The following is a 16,864-nucleotide window of genomic DNA, read 5'->3' on the forward strand; positions in this document are numbered from 1 at the left end:
ACATTACCCAGGCCCTCTACCCCATCTTACACCATTACCCCACACATTTCCCATGGCTAAACCATCTAACCGACAGATTACTGGACAGTAAGGAGTAATTTACCATGGCCAATCCACGTAACCTGCACATCTTTGGATGGAATGGAGTGTGATGAAATATTCCCCTTTTGTATAGATTAGTACAGTTCTATTCAAGAGGCTTGACATTTCTCAAAACACAGCAGCTCACATGACTGGCATCCCATCATTACCTTAAGCAATCACTCCCTCCAACAGTACTGCACAGTAGGAGCAGTGTGTACCGCCTATATCAAGATGCACTGCAGCATCTTGCAAAAACTCCTTTAACAGTACGCTTGAAGTGTTACAAAAAACAAACTAGGGCAAAGGTATATGGGAACGCCACAAATTAACCTGCAAATTAACCTCGAAGTTACATAACATGCTATCTTGGAAAGATATCAGTCCTTCACTGTTGTTAGATCAAAATTCTGGAACTCAAGTGTTGCTGTACTTATATCACATGGTTCAAAGAGATGACTTACCACTCCTTAGAGTCAGAGTCTTACACCATGGAAACCTGATCATGCCGTGTTTTTTTTTAAACCACTAAACAAGTCCCAATTGCCCACATCTGATCCATATCCCTCTATACTCATCTTACCCATGTAACTGTCTAAATGCTTTTTTAAAGACAAAATTGTACCTGCTGTACTACTACATCTGGCAGTTCATTCCAGACACTCACCACCTTCTGTGAAAAAATTGCCCCCCTCCCCTCTCATCTTAAACCTATGCCTTCTAGTTTTAGACTCCCCTACCTTTGGAAAAAGATGTTGATTATCCTCCTTATCTGTGCCTCTTATTAGTTTACAGATATCTATAAGATCACCCCAAAGCCTCCTACGCTCCAGCAAAAAAGGTATCAGTCTATCCAGCCTCTCCTTATAACTCAAACCACCAAGTCCTGGAAGCATCCTAGTAAATCTTTTCTGCATCCTTTCTAGTTTAATAATATCCTTTCTATAATAGGGTGGCCAGAACTGTTAACAGTATTACAAGCATGGCCTTACCAATGTCTTGTACAACTTAAACAAGATGAGTCAGCTCCTGTTTTCAATGTTCTGACCAATGAAACCAAGCATGCTGTATGCCTTCTTCACCATTCGGTCCACCTGTGACTCCACTTTCAAGAAGTTATGAATCTGTACCCCTAGATCTCTTTGTTCTGTAAAATGCCTTACCATTAGCTGAGTAAGTTGGGCCTGGTTTGATTAACCAAAATGCATCATCTCACATTTATCTAAATTAAACTCCATCTGCTGTTCATCAATTGATCAAAATCCCGTTGAAATGCAAGATAACCTTCTTCATTGTCCACTATGTCACCAATCTTGGGTGTCATCTGCAAAACTTACTAATCATGTGTCCTGATTCAAATGTCTCTGCGATGGGACCCCCAATTTCCTCCTAGCCTCCCACAACGTCCTGGGATACACTTCATCAGGCCCCAGGGATTTATCTACTTGGATGTGCTTTAAGACTTCCAGCATCTCCTTCTCTGAAATACATACACTCCTCAAGACATTACTATTTATTTCCCTAAGTTCCCTAATATCTATGCCTTTCTCAACAGTAAGTACTGATGAGAAATATTCATTGAGGATCTCACTCATCTCTTGCGGATCCGTGCAAGAGCAATTAGGGTAAGCAATAAATGTAGGCCATATCCCACAAGTGAATAAGAAATGAAGGTTTATGTTAATGGTTTGTTCTGATGGAGATGTGAGAAAGTGATTTGAGAGAGAAATGGATAGAGCTACAGAGGATGGGACCCTGCATTTTAATATATGTAGCTTCTCGTAAGGATAGGTGAGCCACATTGCAAACATGACTGAATCGTAAATTGGTCAGCATCATTTTTAGCACACTGGGGATTTAAGTGTTGTCCAATTATGAAATCAGATCAAATGTTGGACCCGTTGTTTTGAGTTACATATATTCCTATGCAGGATTCTGTCCTTTGCAAACAGTAAGAACATGTTCAGATGTTTCTGATGCAGATGGAGGAGGAGAAAGTGGGTTCCCGGACATGTGTCCTTTGTTTGAACAGAGGGGAGTACGATAGGATGAGAGACGAATTGGCGAATGTTGATTGGGGGAGCGCATTGGAAGGTAGGTCTGCTGAGGAACAGTGGAGGGTCTTTAAGGAGATCTTTCTTGGTGCTCAGCAGAAATTTATTCCAATGGTTAAAAAGGGTCGTAGGAGGAGAGATAATCAGCTGTGGATAACGAAGCAGGTAAAGGAAAGTGTTAAATTAAAAGTGGGTGCGTTTAGAGTAGCTAAGAGTAGTGGGCGAGAAGAGGATTGGGAGAGGTTTAAATATCAACAAACAATGACAAAGAAGGTGATAAAGAAGGGTAGGATAAACTATGAAGCTGGGCTAGCGTTTAATATAAAAAAGGATAGTAAGAGTTTTTATAAATATATAAAAAGGAAGAGGCCGACTAGGGTGAACGTTGGACCCTTAGAGGATGAGAGGGGGGACTTAGTGGTAGGAGATGGGGAAATGGCTGAGGCCTTGAATAACTTTTTTGTATCGGTCTTCACGGAGGAGGACGTGAATAATTTGCCGGGTGTTAGCGATGGAAAGATGGTAGGAGTGGAGGGCCTAAATGACATTATTGTTACTAGAGAGGCAGTGCTCGAAAGACTGGAGGGACTGATTGTGGACAAGTCCCCAGGACCGGATGGAATGAATCCAAGGGTTCTGAAAGAAATGGCAGAGGTGATAGTGGATGCCTTGGTGATTATTTTCCAAACCTCGCTGGATTCTGGGGAAGTGCCGGAAGATTGGAAAACGGCTAATGTTACGCCGTTGTTTAAGAAGAACATAGAACATAGAACATTACAGCGCGGAACAGGCCCTTCGGCCCACAATGTTGCGCCGACCAGTCTTATTTTTAAAAAAAAAACATTGACCCACTAATCTAAACCACTCCTTTTTCGGATGGGTGGCAGGCAAAAGGCAGGGAATTATAGGCCGGTTAGTTTAACGTCTGTTATAGGTAATATGTTAGAATCCGTGATCAAGGAGAAAATAGCAAGGCATCTTGAGGAGAATTGTTTGATAGAGCAGATGCAGCACGGTTTCGTTAAGGGGAAGTCGTGTCTGACGAATTTATTGGAGTTCTATGAGGATGTGTCTAGGGCGGTGGATAGAGGAGAGCCGGTGGATGTGGTCTTTCTTGATTTTCAGAAGGCGTTTGATAAGGTGCCGCACAAGAGGTTATTACAGAAGGTCAGGGGGCATGGAGTTGGGGGTAGGGTGTTAGCATGGATAGGGGATTGGCTGTCAAATAGGAGACAGAGAGTGGGGGTCAATGGGTGCTATTCGGATTGGCGATTAGTGACTAGTGGAGTGCCCCAGGGGTCGGTGCTGGGGCCTCAGCTATTTACCATTTATATAGATGATCTGGAGGAGGGAACCGAGTGTATGATGTCGAAATTTGCTGATGACACCAAGATTGGTGGAACGGCAAATTGTGCGGAGGGTGTGGAAAGTCTGCAGAAGGATCTAGATAGGCTGGGCGAATGGGCCAGGAAATGGCAAATGGAATTTAATGTCGGCAAGTGTGAAGTTGTCCACTTTGGTAGGAACGATGGTAGGAAGGACTATTACTTACATAGCGAAAAACTGCAGCATGCGACGGTGCAGAGGGACCTGGGGGTCCTTGTGCATGAGTCGCAAAAACCCAGCTTGCAGGTGCAGCAGGTGGTCAGGAAGGCAAATGGGATGCTGGCCTTCATAGCGAGGGGGATTAAATATATAAGTAGGGAGGTCTTGCTGCAACTGTACAGGGCACTGGTGAGACCGCAGCTGGAGTACTGTGTGCAGTTTTGGTCGCCACACTTACGCAAGGATACTTTGGCCTTGGAGGGAGTGCAGAGGAGGTTTACTAGGCTGATTCCGGAGTTGAGGGGATTGAACTATGAGGAGAGGCTGAATAAACTAGGCTTGTACTGGTTAGAGTTTAGAAGAATGAGGGGAGATCTCATTGAGACATATAAGATGATGAATGGGATGGATAGGATAGAGGTGGAGAGGCTCTTCCCGCTCAGAAAGGACAGTAGGACTAGAGGGCACAGCCTCAAGATAAAGGGGGGGGGGCAGTTTAGAACGGAGTTGAGGAGGAACTTCTTCACTCAAAGGGTGGTGAATCTCTGGAATTCTCTGCCCGTTGAAGTGGTGAAGGCTGCCTCGCTAAATATATTTAAGACGCGGGTTGATAGGTTTTTGATAGGCAAGGGGATTAAGGGTTATGGGGAGAGGGTGGGAATATGGAACTGAGACACGACAGATCAGCCATGATCTTATTGAATGGCGGGGCAGGCTCGAAGGGCTAGATGGCCTACTCCTGCTCCTATTCCTTATGTTCTTATGTTCTTATATTCACCTTTCTCAATTCAACAAAACATTGGCAATGCCTTGGGGAATCAGAGGTCAATTTGACTTTTAGACTTCTACAACAAATATACATTCCCCTAACACACAAAAACCCAACAGAAAAGGCAAGGTAACATCGGCTGATATTAAAAATTGCTTTAGATCAAGCGGCTTTTCAGGTTGCTAGAGTATGCCAAGGATTGAGGGCAATTTAGGAGATGGATCAAAGATGTGCAGGTTAAGTTGATTGGCTATGCTAAATTGACCCTAGTGTTAGTGGGATTAGCAGGCTAAATATGTGGGTTTACAGGAACAGGGTCTGGATGGGATTGTGGTTGATGCAGCCTCAATGGGCCAAATGGCCTCCTTCTGCACTGTAGGGAAGAAAGAAGAAAAAGAGAATATGAATGCTAGCTACCAAGAAACATAATGGCAAACCATAAAAGCCCCTTCACATAAAGAGGAAAATATTAGCAAGGACAAATGTGGATACATTGGTATTTATCTTTCAAAATTCTTTCCACAGACAATCTGAAGGAGGGGGCTGAGTGTAGAGTAACGAAATTTGCTGATGACACGAGGATGAGTGGAAAAGCGAATTGCGTGGAAGGCGTGGAAAGTCTGCAGAGGGATCTGGATAGGCTGAGTAAGTGGGCGAGGACCTGGCAGATGGAGCATAATGTGAGCAAATGTGCGGTTATCCACTTTGGTAGAAATAATAGTAGGAGGGATTATTATTTAAAGGGTGAAAAGCTGCAGCATTCTACGGTGCAGAGGGACCTGGGGCTCCTTGCGCACGAATTGCAAAAACCCAGTCTGCAGGTGCAGCAGGTGATCAAGAAGGTGAATGGAATGTTGACCTTTATAGTGAGGGGGATAGAATATAAAAGCAGGGAGGTCTTGCTGCAACTGTACAGGGTACTGGTGAGGCACTGTGTGCGGTTTTAGTCGCAACATTTGCGAAAGGATATATTGGCATTGGAGGGAGTACAGAGAAGATTCACTAGGCTGATACCGGAGATGAGGGGGTTAGCCTATGAAGCGAGATTGAATAGACTTGTTAGAGTTTAGAAGGCTGAGGGGGGATCTTACAGAGACATGTAAGATAATGAAGGGGCTAGATAGAGTAGAGGTAGAGAGATTCTTCCCGCTTAGGAAGGATAGCAGGACTAGAGGGTACAGCCTCAAAATAAGTGGGGGGGGGGGGGAGCAGTTTAGATCGGAGTTGAGGAGGAACTTCTTCACTCAAAAAAAATGGTGAGTCTCTGGAATTCTCCGCCCATTGAAGTGGTGGAGGCTACCTCACTGAATATATTTAAGTCACGGGTAGATAGGTTTCTGATAGACAAGGGAATTGTGGGTTGTGGGGAGAAAGCGGAAAAGTGGAACTGATCCACTTCAGGTCAGCCATGACCTTGTTGAATGGCGGGACAGGCTCAAAGGGCTAGATGGCCTACTTCTGCTCCTATTTCTTATGCTTTTATGTTCTTATGCTTACATTCTGGAAAGGTTCCTGCAGACTGTAAAGTTGCAAATGTAACTATACTATTTAAGAAGGAGTGAGAAAGAAACTGAACTAGTAGTTGGATGTTCGCAATGGGAAAACATTAGAATTTATTATAAAAGATAACTAGACATGATGAAACCATTGGGCAGTCAACGTGGAATTATGAAAGGGAAATCATGTTTGAAAAGCCTACTAGAGTTTTGAAGATGTTACCGAAAGCATAGGTAAGGGAGAACCAGAGCATTTGGGACATTTGGACTTTTAGAAGCCTTCTGATTCACAAGAGTGGTTTAAAAAAATTGCAGCACATTTGGATTAGAGTTAATACTGGAATTGTTTGAGAACTGATAAATAGACAAAACAATAGGAATAAACTGGCTGTTCTCAGGATGGCAGCCTGACTAGTGCAAGGATCAATGTTGGGGCACAGCAGTTCACCGTTATATAAATAATTTGGATATGGAGATCAAATGGAGAGACAATGGCCTAGTGGTATTATTGGTAGGCTAATAATCCAGGAACTCAGGTAATGTTCTGGGGATGCAGGTTCGAATCCCAACATGGCAGATGGGGGAATTTAAATTCATAACAAATATCTGAAATTAAGAATCTACTGATGATCATAAAACCATTGTCGATTGTTGGAAAAACCCATCAGATTCACTAATGTAAGGGAAGGATAGCTGCTGACCTGGACTGGCTTACATATGACCACAGCAATGTGGTTGACTCTCAACTGCCCTCTGAAGAAGGGCAATGAATGCTGGCCAACCAGTGATGCCCATGTCCCATAAATGAATAAAATAAAATTCCAGATTTACTGATCACACAACTAATTGAGAAGTTGAGGAGGGTATAAAGAAGCTTCGAGAGGATCTGGTCATGCTTAGTGAATAGGCAAGAATGTGGCAAATGGAATATAACGTGAATAGTTATGAAGATACCCACTCTGGTAGAAAAAATAGAAAAACATTAGGCAGGATTTTCTGGTCCCATTGAAATTCTCTCCAAAGGTCAACGCTCTTTAAACTTTCGATTTTACTCATGACAATGTCCGCCAAAGGCAGGACCAGAAATACCCAGTGAATTTCTTAAATGGTGAGAGGATAGGAAGTGCCAATGTCCGAAGATGCCCGTGTCATTGTTTTAAAGCTACCTAAAGTTCATATGCATTGTGATATTGCAAATGGCTGAGGGTTATTATAGGTGGGGTGGAGTTCACTCAGTTCTCCAAATATAAAATAATCCAACAGCAACAGTCTTTCAGTAGAGAAGATAAAAATACAGATGAGAAAGGCCAGATTATCAGAGCAAGTTTTCTTACAGGTCAAAGTTTACTCCAAATTAGAGTTTTTCTACTGTCTGAGGTCAGCAATGGAACTGCACACGCACAGCAAATTTCTCACTTTTCAAGACACCAAAATGACCTCTGGCTAGCAGGAGTCAGTGCTTTATTTACATAATGTAGCAAGGCTACATGCTGATCCTTGTTACACTGATTTCTGATAGGTTTTTCCCAGACTGCCATGTCTTCTGGGTTGACTACCTGTGGCCATCTTAGTAGGGGGAAACACTTCAAAAACTGAAATGTTATGAGAAATGTACTGCCCTTCCAAAACACAGCCCCTGGTGACACCACATACATCCCTTTGGGTCCAAGCTGTCACCTGGAAGGCAACCTTTTTCTTGATAGCTTCCCGCCATGCTTCAGGGATCTGGTAGGATTATAGTCGCACCTTTTGTCCTGGTTCGGTGACAATCTTGTGGTCTAGGTTGAGAGTTTTAGATGGAAGGCTTGAAAACACCTTGGACAGAAACTCATATATTTTGGCACTGGTAGAGTGTGAGATCCTGCCCCCCCACCACCCCACTCGCTTGAGCCCTTTCCAGATGTTACCTCACAATGGGCACTACTCATTGAATGCACTCCTTCATCTCAAGTCCGGAAAGTTCAATTGTTGGGAAGCTGTCTCAAGCAGTTCCACTTTTGGAAAGACGTCTTCACGCTTGTCTTCTGGAAAGCCCCTCACTGCATCCCCCAATAGACCACAGCACCTGATGCAGTGCCCTGGACTGCTCCCATAGTGCCTGGAAGGTCAATCTCAAGCAACCAGTACTTGATATGGCAATTGTTTTACCACACCAACTTTAGTCTGGTAATCCCCTGGGGTGCTTAAAAGTAGAGTTGCACTATGGGATGTATCTGGGTATCTTCATATACACAAATGATTGCCAAGGCATGTGCTCCTTCCTTGAAAGACATGTCTTTGGTGGACTAAGTGTGTTGCCCAAAGTTACCATACTCCTAGAGTCCAACATGAGTACTATGGTTATCTCTTGCCTTGATGTGGATATGCCAGCGTTGGACTGGGGTAAACACAGCAAAACGTCTGACAACACCAGGTTTCAAATAAATTGGTTGGACTGAAACCTGGTGTTGTCAGACTTTTTACTGTATCTCTTGCCTATCCAGTTGATGAGTTCTTGGGGTTACAACGTTGGTGGTGCTAAAGGCTGCAATGACCATTAGGGTCTTCCTCTGGCCTGGGTCATTCTGGAAGGGACAATGGCCAACCACGTATCCCAATTCCCAACAAGCTTTCTTCTCTGTTACTGGATAACGGCACACTTTGGTTCAGGCCCTGCTTCTCACTTAGGTTTCTCCATTTAATCACCATGGAAACAGTCCCTTCAGCCCAACTTGTCAATGCTGGGTTTTTTTTTAAACTCCAAAGCTAGTCCCAATTGCCCACATCCCTCTATACCCATCGTACCCATGTAACTGTCTAAATGCTTTTTAAAAGACAAAATTGTACCCGCCTTTACTACTACCTCTGGCAGCTTGTTCCAGACACTCAGCACCCTGTGTGAGAAAAAATTGCCCTTCTGGACACTTTTGTATCTCTCCCATCTCACCTTAAATCTATGCTCTCTAATTTTAGGCTCCCCACCTTTGGGAGAAGATATTGAATATCTAGCTGATCTATGCCCCTCATTATTTTATAGATCTCTATAAGGTCACCCCTCAGCCCTCTACACTCCAGAGAGGAAAGTCCCAGTCTATTTAGTCTATCCTTATAACTCAAACATTTGGCCTTCCGATATTGGTACCACTGTTGCAAGGGAAGTTTCATTGCTTGATCCACTGACTAGGGATTCCATTGGCTTACCAACCTCCTATGTGCAGAGATAAAATCCTGAGGAAGTGAGCAAGGATGACTCTTTCATCACTTCTCCAGGGCTGAGCTCCTCTGAGCCAAATGATCAAGCATCTGGGACTGGGGTGCTCTCTCTTCCTGGTATACCCAGGCATGAAAGTTGTAGTTGTCATTACACCTGGCCACACCAGGATTTCTTTTTCCAGTGCCTTGTAATTCTCAGCTGTTATCTTACATAGCACATAGAACACTACAGCACAAACAGGCCCTTCGGCCCACAAGCTGCGCCGATCACATCTGTACCTACCAAGCCATAGAACTATCTGTAACTTCCAATCCCATTAGATCCCATATACTCATCCAGAAGTCTTTTAAAAGACCCCAGCAAGTTCGCCTCTACCACCACCGACAGCAGCCGATTCCACTCACTCACCACCCTCTGAGTGAAAAACTTTCCCCTAACATCTCCACTGTACTTGCTTCCCAGCACCTTAAACCTGTGTCCTCTCGTAGCGACCATTTCAGCCCTGGGAAATAGCCTCCGAGAATCCACCCTATCTATTCCTCTCAACATTTTACAAACCTCTATCAGGTCGTCTCTCAACCTTCGTCTCTCCAGGGAGAAGAGACCTATCTTCATAAGGCATGCCCTCAACCTATCTTCATAAGGCATGCCTCCCAATCCAGGCAACATCCTTGTAAATCTCCTCTGCACCCTCTCAATAGCTTCCACATCCTTCCTGTAGTGAGGCGACCAGAACTGCGCAGAATACTCCAAGTGGGGTCTGACAAGGGTCCTATAAAGTTGCAGCATTACCTCCCGACTCCTAAACTCAATCCCTCGATTAATGAAGACCAGTATACCATATTGCCTTCTTGACCACATCCTCCACCTGCGAGGCTGATCTAAGAGTCCTATGGACCTGGACTCCAAGATCCTTCAGCTCTTCAACCCAGCTAAGACACCTACCCTTGATATTGTACTCCTGCATCCCGTTGGTCCTGCCAAAATGGACCACTACACATTTATCCTTGTTGAAGTCCCTCTGCCACTTCTCTGCCCAGTCTTGCATCCTATCTATGTCTTCTCTGGGTCATAAACATTCTGGGCTTTGTCAGTCAAATACAGAGTAATAATTCCAGCCATTGTTCTCATGGTCAGGCACTCCTGTTTGCTGCCTATTCAAAATCCTCATGAAAGCTTCCACATCATCCATCATAGGGGAGCATGATAGCAATAGTGACCACAACACAGCACTGTTCAAGTTTGTTGTGGACAAGGGGAAAGACAGCAAAAAATAGCTTTGGGTTAGGGAGTAGGCAAATTTTATTACAATAAGGCAGGATCTGGCCAAAGTGGACTCAGAACAGCTCCTTGTGAGATGTCTACAGCCGAGCTATGGGGGGGCATTCAAAAAGGAAATGTGGTGGGGTACATGTCCAACATGGTCACTATTTGGAGGAAATGAAGGAGCAATAAGTTCAGGGAACTCTAGGTGGCTAAGACAATTGAGGGCTGGATAAGGCGTGCATAGGGAGCAATTCAGCTTTGGCCCTAGAGGACTATAGGAAATGTAAGAGGGAACTTAAAGCAATTAGAAGAGCAAAAAGAACTTCCAAACAAGATTAGGGAGAATCCCAAGATATTCGATAAATACATTAAGGGGAAGAGTAGGGCCTATTAGAATCCAAGGAGGCAATCTAAGTCTGAAACCAGAAAACATTGGAAGGGTGTCAAATAAATACTTCTCTTCAGTCTTCATTCAGGAAAAGGAGAACATAGGCATAGAATTCAGGTAAAAGGACTGTGAGGAATATACAGCTTAAAATAGGAAATGTCATTGGAGGCTCTGGTGGGTTTAAAAATGGACAAATCCCCAGGCCAAGATGAACTGCATGCCAGGCTGCTATGGGAGACGAAGCTGAAAATTGCAAGGGCTCTGACACAATTTTTTAGTTTCTCTCCAATCACAGGGAAGTGCTAGCAGACTGGGGGATGGCTATTGTGGTTTCACCTTTCAAGTGTGGTAGAGATAAACCAGGAAGTTATAGGCCGGTGAGTCTCATGTCAGTGGTAGAGAAGCTATAGGAGAAATTTTGGAAGGAGAGAATTAATTTCCACTTGGATGAGTTAATTAGGGATAATCAACATGGCTTTATTAGAGAATGCCTAACAAATTTGGAAGGAGATTATCATCAACTTCAGGAAGCGTAAAGGAGAACATGCCCCTGTCTACACCAAGGGGGACGAAGTAGAAAGGATCAAGGGCTTCAAGTTTTTAGGCGTCCAGATAACCAACAACCTGTCCTGGTCCCCCCCCACCATGCTGACACTATAGTTAAGGAAGCCCACCAACGCCTCTACTTTCTCAGAAGACTAAGGAAGTTTGGCATGTCAGCTACAACTCTCATCAACTTTTACAGATGTTCTATAGAAAGTATTCTTTCTGGTTGGATCTGAGTTTGGCATGGCTCCTGCTCTGTCCAAAACCACAAGGAACTACAAAAGGTCTTGAATGTAGCCCAATCCATCACACAAATCAGCCTCCCATCCACTGACTCTGTCTAAACTTGCTGCTGTCTCAGCAAATGTGACTAAGTGTGTGGATGAGGGAAGTGCAGGTGATGTTGTTTATATGGATTTTAGTAAAACCTTTGACAAGGTCCCATATGGGAGACTAGTGAGATGATTGAAGCACAGGTTGAATGGCCTCCTCCTATTTTGTACAGAATTCAGGGAAATTTGTTAAGATGGATCCGAAATTGACTTAATAATAAAACACTCAAGAGTGATGGTAGTAGGCTATTTTAGTTACTGGAGTGTCAAATTCGTGTAAAACCTGCTGTTTTTTTCAGGTTCAAAATGAATCTCCCACACTCTGTGTACTGCTGAGTGCACTAGTGGGAATCTTGCAAAAAAAAATCAGTAGGCAGTGCCTATTCCTGCTGGAGAGGTCAGCAACATAGTGTCAAGCCTGACACTGCACAAGTGCCAATCTGTCAATGCCGAAATCAGCGCTTATGCAGTAGCCCACACTGCTGGCCTCCCAACTGCTGGCCAACCCACGACCACACATCACCAGCCATACAATCCACCCACAGCCTGATTGCTAGCCCCCTGAACATGTCAGGGCCCTCCTCGACCACCCTCCCCCTGGCCGCCACCATCAACCCCAATCTCTCAATCCCCTCCCCACCCATCGGCAGCCCCAACAAAACCACAAGCCCACAGTCCTGACATCCCCCGCCCCTGGAGACCCAACCCTCCCCTCAGTTGGCCAACCCTCACCCCCCTCTCCCAACCCTGCCACCCCCATGCTGATGCCCAGCTCATTTCACTGGCAGGCCTCCCTCCCTCTGCTTGTGATCCCTATGCAGAATAGCAGCAGGACCCCCCCACCCATCGCTTCCCCAGAGCCCCTGCCAGAATTAGGCCCTGACTTTTGGCACTACCGATGTCCACTGGGCAGTGCCAATGTGCCCCCTGGGAATGAGCACTTTGCCCCTTGGGCAGCGCCAGCCTGATTCCTTAGCACTGGTAATGTGGCAATGCTGAGGGGGCACCCCCAACCCTGATCTCTAGGGGGACTCCACGGCCTCCCCTTCACTCTAGCAGGGATCACCAGCAAGTAGGGAGCTATTGTAAACCCCACTGGAGTGAAACACTGCTGAAGGAGATTTCAGTCTCAGGCCTAGTAAATATATGTAAAATAGAATAAAATAGTGATTTACATAAATTATACAGCTCTGTGCCAATTTCTGGTGTGGAGCTGACAGTGCCAGAAATCCGGCTGCCAGAGACTTGCGGAGGCCAAAGCACCCCAAGGGGACCCGCGAAATGGCCTCCTTTTGAGCCTCACGGCCCACTGTCCTGGTTTTGCAGTGCAGCAGGCTGGGAGAATTGCCCCCACCACAACATTCATAGATATGGGGGAAAGTGCTAGAAAATGGGATTAGTGCGGCTTTAGTGATTGGTGCAGTTTAGTTATTGGTGCAGACTTGGTGGGCTGAAAGGACTTTTCTGAGCTAAGTGACTCTCAGGAAGGTTGAGCTGTCTAACTGACAAGCTCAGCACTCATCCTGTGGAGTTTGGCCTGTAGAAGCTGATTTTAGCAATAAATAAACAAACAAACAAACAGTCAATCTCCACTTTAGTCTGAATGGCCTCTTGCAGCATTCTGATGGCCTCATGTTGGGACAGTGTAGCATTAGGGCTTCCATTATCAATCTGAGTTCTCTATTATCTCCCATAACCTAAGCCCATATTTCCCACCAAATGTGAATCACAAGGGAGTGGGAATTGTGATAGGCAACTTGGAGTTCACTCAGTTCAACAACTCACACAGTTGTCCAAACACAAACTAAAAATGAGTGTTATTTCAAGGTCGCCAGGCCTTAAAAGGAGGGCACTGTCCAGTCAGAATGGGGCTTCTGTTGGAGGAAGCAACCCCCTTTCATATCCAAGATTGAAATCTGTTGTTTTCGTATTTGTCCCTCAATTATTATTATTTACCATTTATATAGATGATCTGGAGGAGGTAACCGAGTGTATGGTGTCGAAATTTGCTGATGACACCAAGATTGGTGGGACGGCAAATTGCGCAGTGGGTGTGGAGAGTCTGCAGAAGGATCTAGATAGGCTGGGCGAATGGGCCAGGAAATGGCAAATGGAATTTAATGTTGGCAAGTGTGAGGTGGTCCACTTTGGTAGGAATAATGGTAGGAAGGATTATTACTTACGTGGCGAAAAACTGCAGCAGGCGACGGTGCAGAGGGACCTCGAGGTCCTTGTGCATCAGTTGCAAAAACCCAGCCGGCAGGTGCAGCAGGTGGTCAGGAAGGCGAATGGGATGCTGGCCTTCATAGTGAGGGGGATTGAATATAAAAGTAGGGAGGTCTTGCTGCAGCTGTATAGCGCATTGGTGAGGCTGCAGCTGGAGTACTGTGTGCAGTTTTGGGCGCCGTACTTACGCAAGGATATTTTGGCCTTGGAGGGAGTGCAGAGGAGGTTTACTAGGCTGATTCTGGAGTTGAGGGGGTTGAGCTATGAGGAGAGGCTGAATAAACTAGGCTTGTACTGGTTAGAGTTTAGAAGAATGAGGGGAGATCTCATTGAGACGTATAAGATGATGAATGGGATGGATAGGATAGAGGTGGAGAGGCTCTTCCCGCTCAGAAAGGACAGTAGGACTAGGGGGCACAGCCTCAAGATAAAGGGGGGGCGGTTTAGAACAGAGTTGAGGAGGAACTTCTTCACTCAAAGGGTGGTGAATCTCTGGAATTCTCTGCCTGTTGAAGTGGTGGAGCCTGCCTCGCTAAATATTTTTAAGACGCGGGTTGATGGGTTTTTGATAAGAGAGGGGATTAAGGGTTATGGGGAGAGGGCGGGAAAGTGGAACTGAGCCATGACAGATCAGCCATGATCTTATTGCATGGCGGGGCAGGCTCGAAGGGCTAGATGGCCTACTCCTGCTCCTAGTTCTTATGTTCTTATTATGTTCTTATCATCCACCCACCAATTGAAAACTTGGGGTATCCCTGCCTGCCCTAGCATGAAATGTAACCAGGTCAGGGTGGGCAGGATCCTGCTTCACGTAATTTCATACTACCCCACCCCACCGCCTCAGAACAAGCTCGCCTGGGGAAAGGAGGGCATAAAATTCTAGCCAATAAACTTTTCTCTGTCAAGCATTTCATTGACATAAAGATTTAATTTTAAAAAATACTAATGTGACTTCACTTCCATCGTATCCAATTCTTTGTACCATTATCAAATTAATAATCATGTAAAATTAAACCAAAAATGCATATAATTAACTCATTACCTTTACTTCAAAATACTTACCAAATTGAAAAAGTTGCGCCTAATTTGCCGTATTACACCTGGGAAGGTTGGTCGCAATAATTCTTGATAACTTGATGGCCAAGAACGGTACTTTTGGTCCCTTTCCAGGTCATTTATCCACTAAACAAAAAGGAACAAGACAGTAAATATGTTGAAGATCCCAGCATATACTCTTGCAACTCGGCCAACGTTGTCCACCTAATATGCTGCAGGAAAGGATGTCCTGAGTTGGTACATTGGGGAGACCATGCAGACGCTACGACAACAAATGAATGAACGCCGCTCGACAATCACCAGGCAAGACTATTCTCTCCCTGTTGGTGAACACTTCAGTGGTCACAGGCATTCAGCCTCTGATCTTCGGGTAAACGTTCTCCAAGGCAACCTTCACAACACACGACAGTGCAGAGTCACTGAGCAGAAACTGATAGCTAAGTTCCGCGCACGAGGACGGCCTCAAACAGGATCTTGGGTTCATGTCACACTATCTGTAACCCCCATGACTTGCCTGAACTTGCAACATCTCACTTACTGTCCTGTCTGGAGACAAGCTATCTCCACTCACATTGTCTACACCTTTAAGACTTGAATAGCAGATTAACTCTAAAGACTTACATTCTAATCAATATTCTATAAACTGTGTGTGCCTTTATATGCCCTGTTTCCAATCAGAACTTTTCACTCTATTGACGAAGGAACAGCATTCCAAAAGCTTGTGGCGTTCACTATCAAATAAAGCTGTTGGACTTTAACGTGGTGTTGTGAGACTTCTTACTGTGAAGATCCACAAATACAGTAATTTCAGTGAAATTCTCGCTGTTGGACAAGATTTTGCCGGAAAGCTATCAGTGGGAACGGGAATTCCAATTGGAAACTCATCCCAGCAAAAAATTGGTCGAAGCCTTGTTGAAGTAACCTGCCTAATCCACTGGTCAGTGAAGGATGCAAAACGCAAAGGAGGTTTCTGGTTACCAGAAGACAGAGTTATTAAAAATGGCCTAAAATCCAGAAGGGACAAATTAGATTGTTTCTTTTATTAAGTAGTAAATTGCTATAATCTGTGATGTACTTCCCTGATAGGGTGGTGAAAGCACATTCAATAAAAACTTTCAGAAAAGAACTGGATTTAGTAAAGAATCATACAAACTTTACAGCACAGAAGAAGGCCATATGACCAATCATGTCAATGCTGGCTTTCCTTCAGAGCAATTCACAGACTGCCATTTCCTAAAAAGTTGAAATTTGCAGAGTTAGCAATAAGAACAGAGGCGCGAGTCAAACTTGATAAAGATTTAAAAGAGCCACACAGGAGCTATTTGGATTTCTGTGCTGTATGACTGGCATATTATTTACTCCAAGCCTTCCAATGAGATTCTCCTGAAGCTGTGACAAAGCTATACACAGTCCTTATACAAATATAAAGCCAAAAAATTTTGTGAATAATCATGTTAGGAACACTGCTGTGCAGAAGAGGCCCTTTGGCTCATCGAGTCTGCACTGATGCATGAAATGTCTTGACCTACCCACCTAATCCCACTTGCCAGCCTATAGCCTTGAATATTATGGCGTGCCATAACGTCAAGGAACTTTTTAAAGGATGTGAGGCATCCTGCCGCCACCTCCCTCTCAGGCTGTGCATTCCTGATCGTCACCACCCGCTGAGTAAAAAAGGTTTTTCCTCAAATCCCCCCAAACCTCCCACCCCTCACTTTTAACTTGTATCCCCTCGTAACTGACCCTTCAACTAAGGGGAACAGCTGCTCCCAATCCACCCTGCTCATGCCTCTCATAATATTAAGCACCTCAATCAGGTCGCCCCGCAACCTTCTCTGCTTCAGTGAAAACAACCCAAGCCTCTCCAACCTTCCTTCATAACATAAATGTTCCATCCCAGGCAGCATCCTGG

The 16,864-nt window shown here is 44.7% G+C and overlaps 1 protein-coding gene across 2 annotated transcripts in view; it reads right to left on the reverse strand.

Annotated features, from left to right (window-relative positions):
- uggt2 (UDP-glucose glycoprotein glucosyltransferase 2) overlaps positions 1 to 16,864 on the reverse strand; it is a 373,478-nt gene that overhangs the window by 213,772 nt on the left and 142,842 nt on the right. For both annotated transcript variants that reach the window (XM_080198156.1, XM_080198157.1), the window contains exon 14: positions 14,959 to 15,078. In XM_080198156.1, the coding sequence (XP_080054282.1) occupies positions 14,959 to 15,078 (120 nt within the window). The remainder of the gene's footprint in view (positions 1 to 14,958; positions 15,079 to 16,864) is intronic.

The sequence above is a fragment of the Carcharhinus amblyrhynchos genome, chromosome 10 (genome assembly GCF_965287045.1).
Source record: "Carcharhinus amblyrhynchos chromosome 10, sCarAmb.v2.hapA, whole genome shotgun sequence".
NCBI classification, from domain to species: Eukaryota; Metazoa; Chordata; class Chondrichthyes; order Carcharhiniformes; family Carcharhinidae; genus Carcharhinus; species Carcharhinus amblyrhynchos.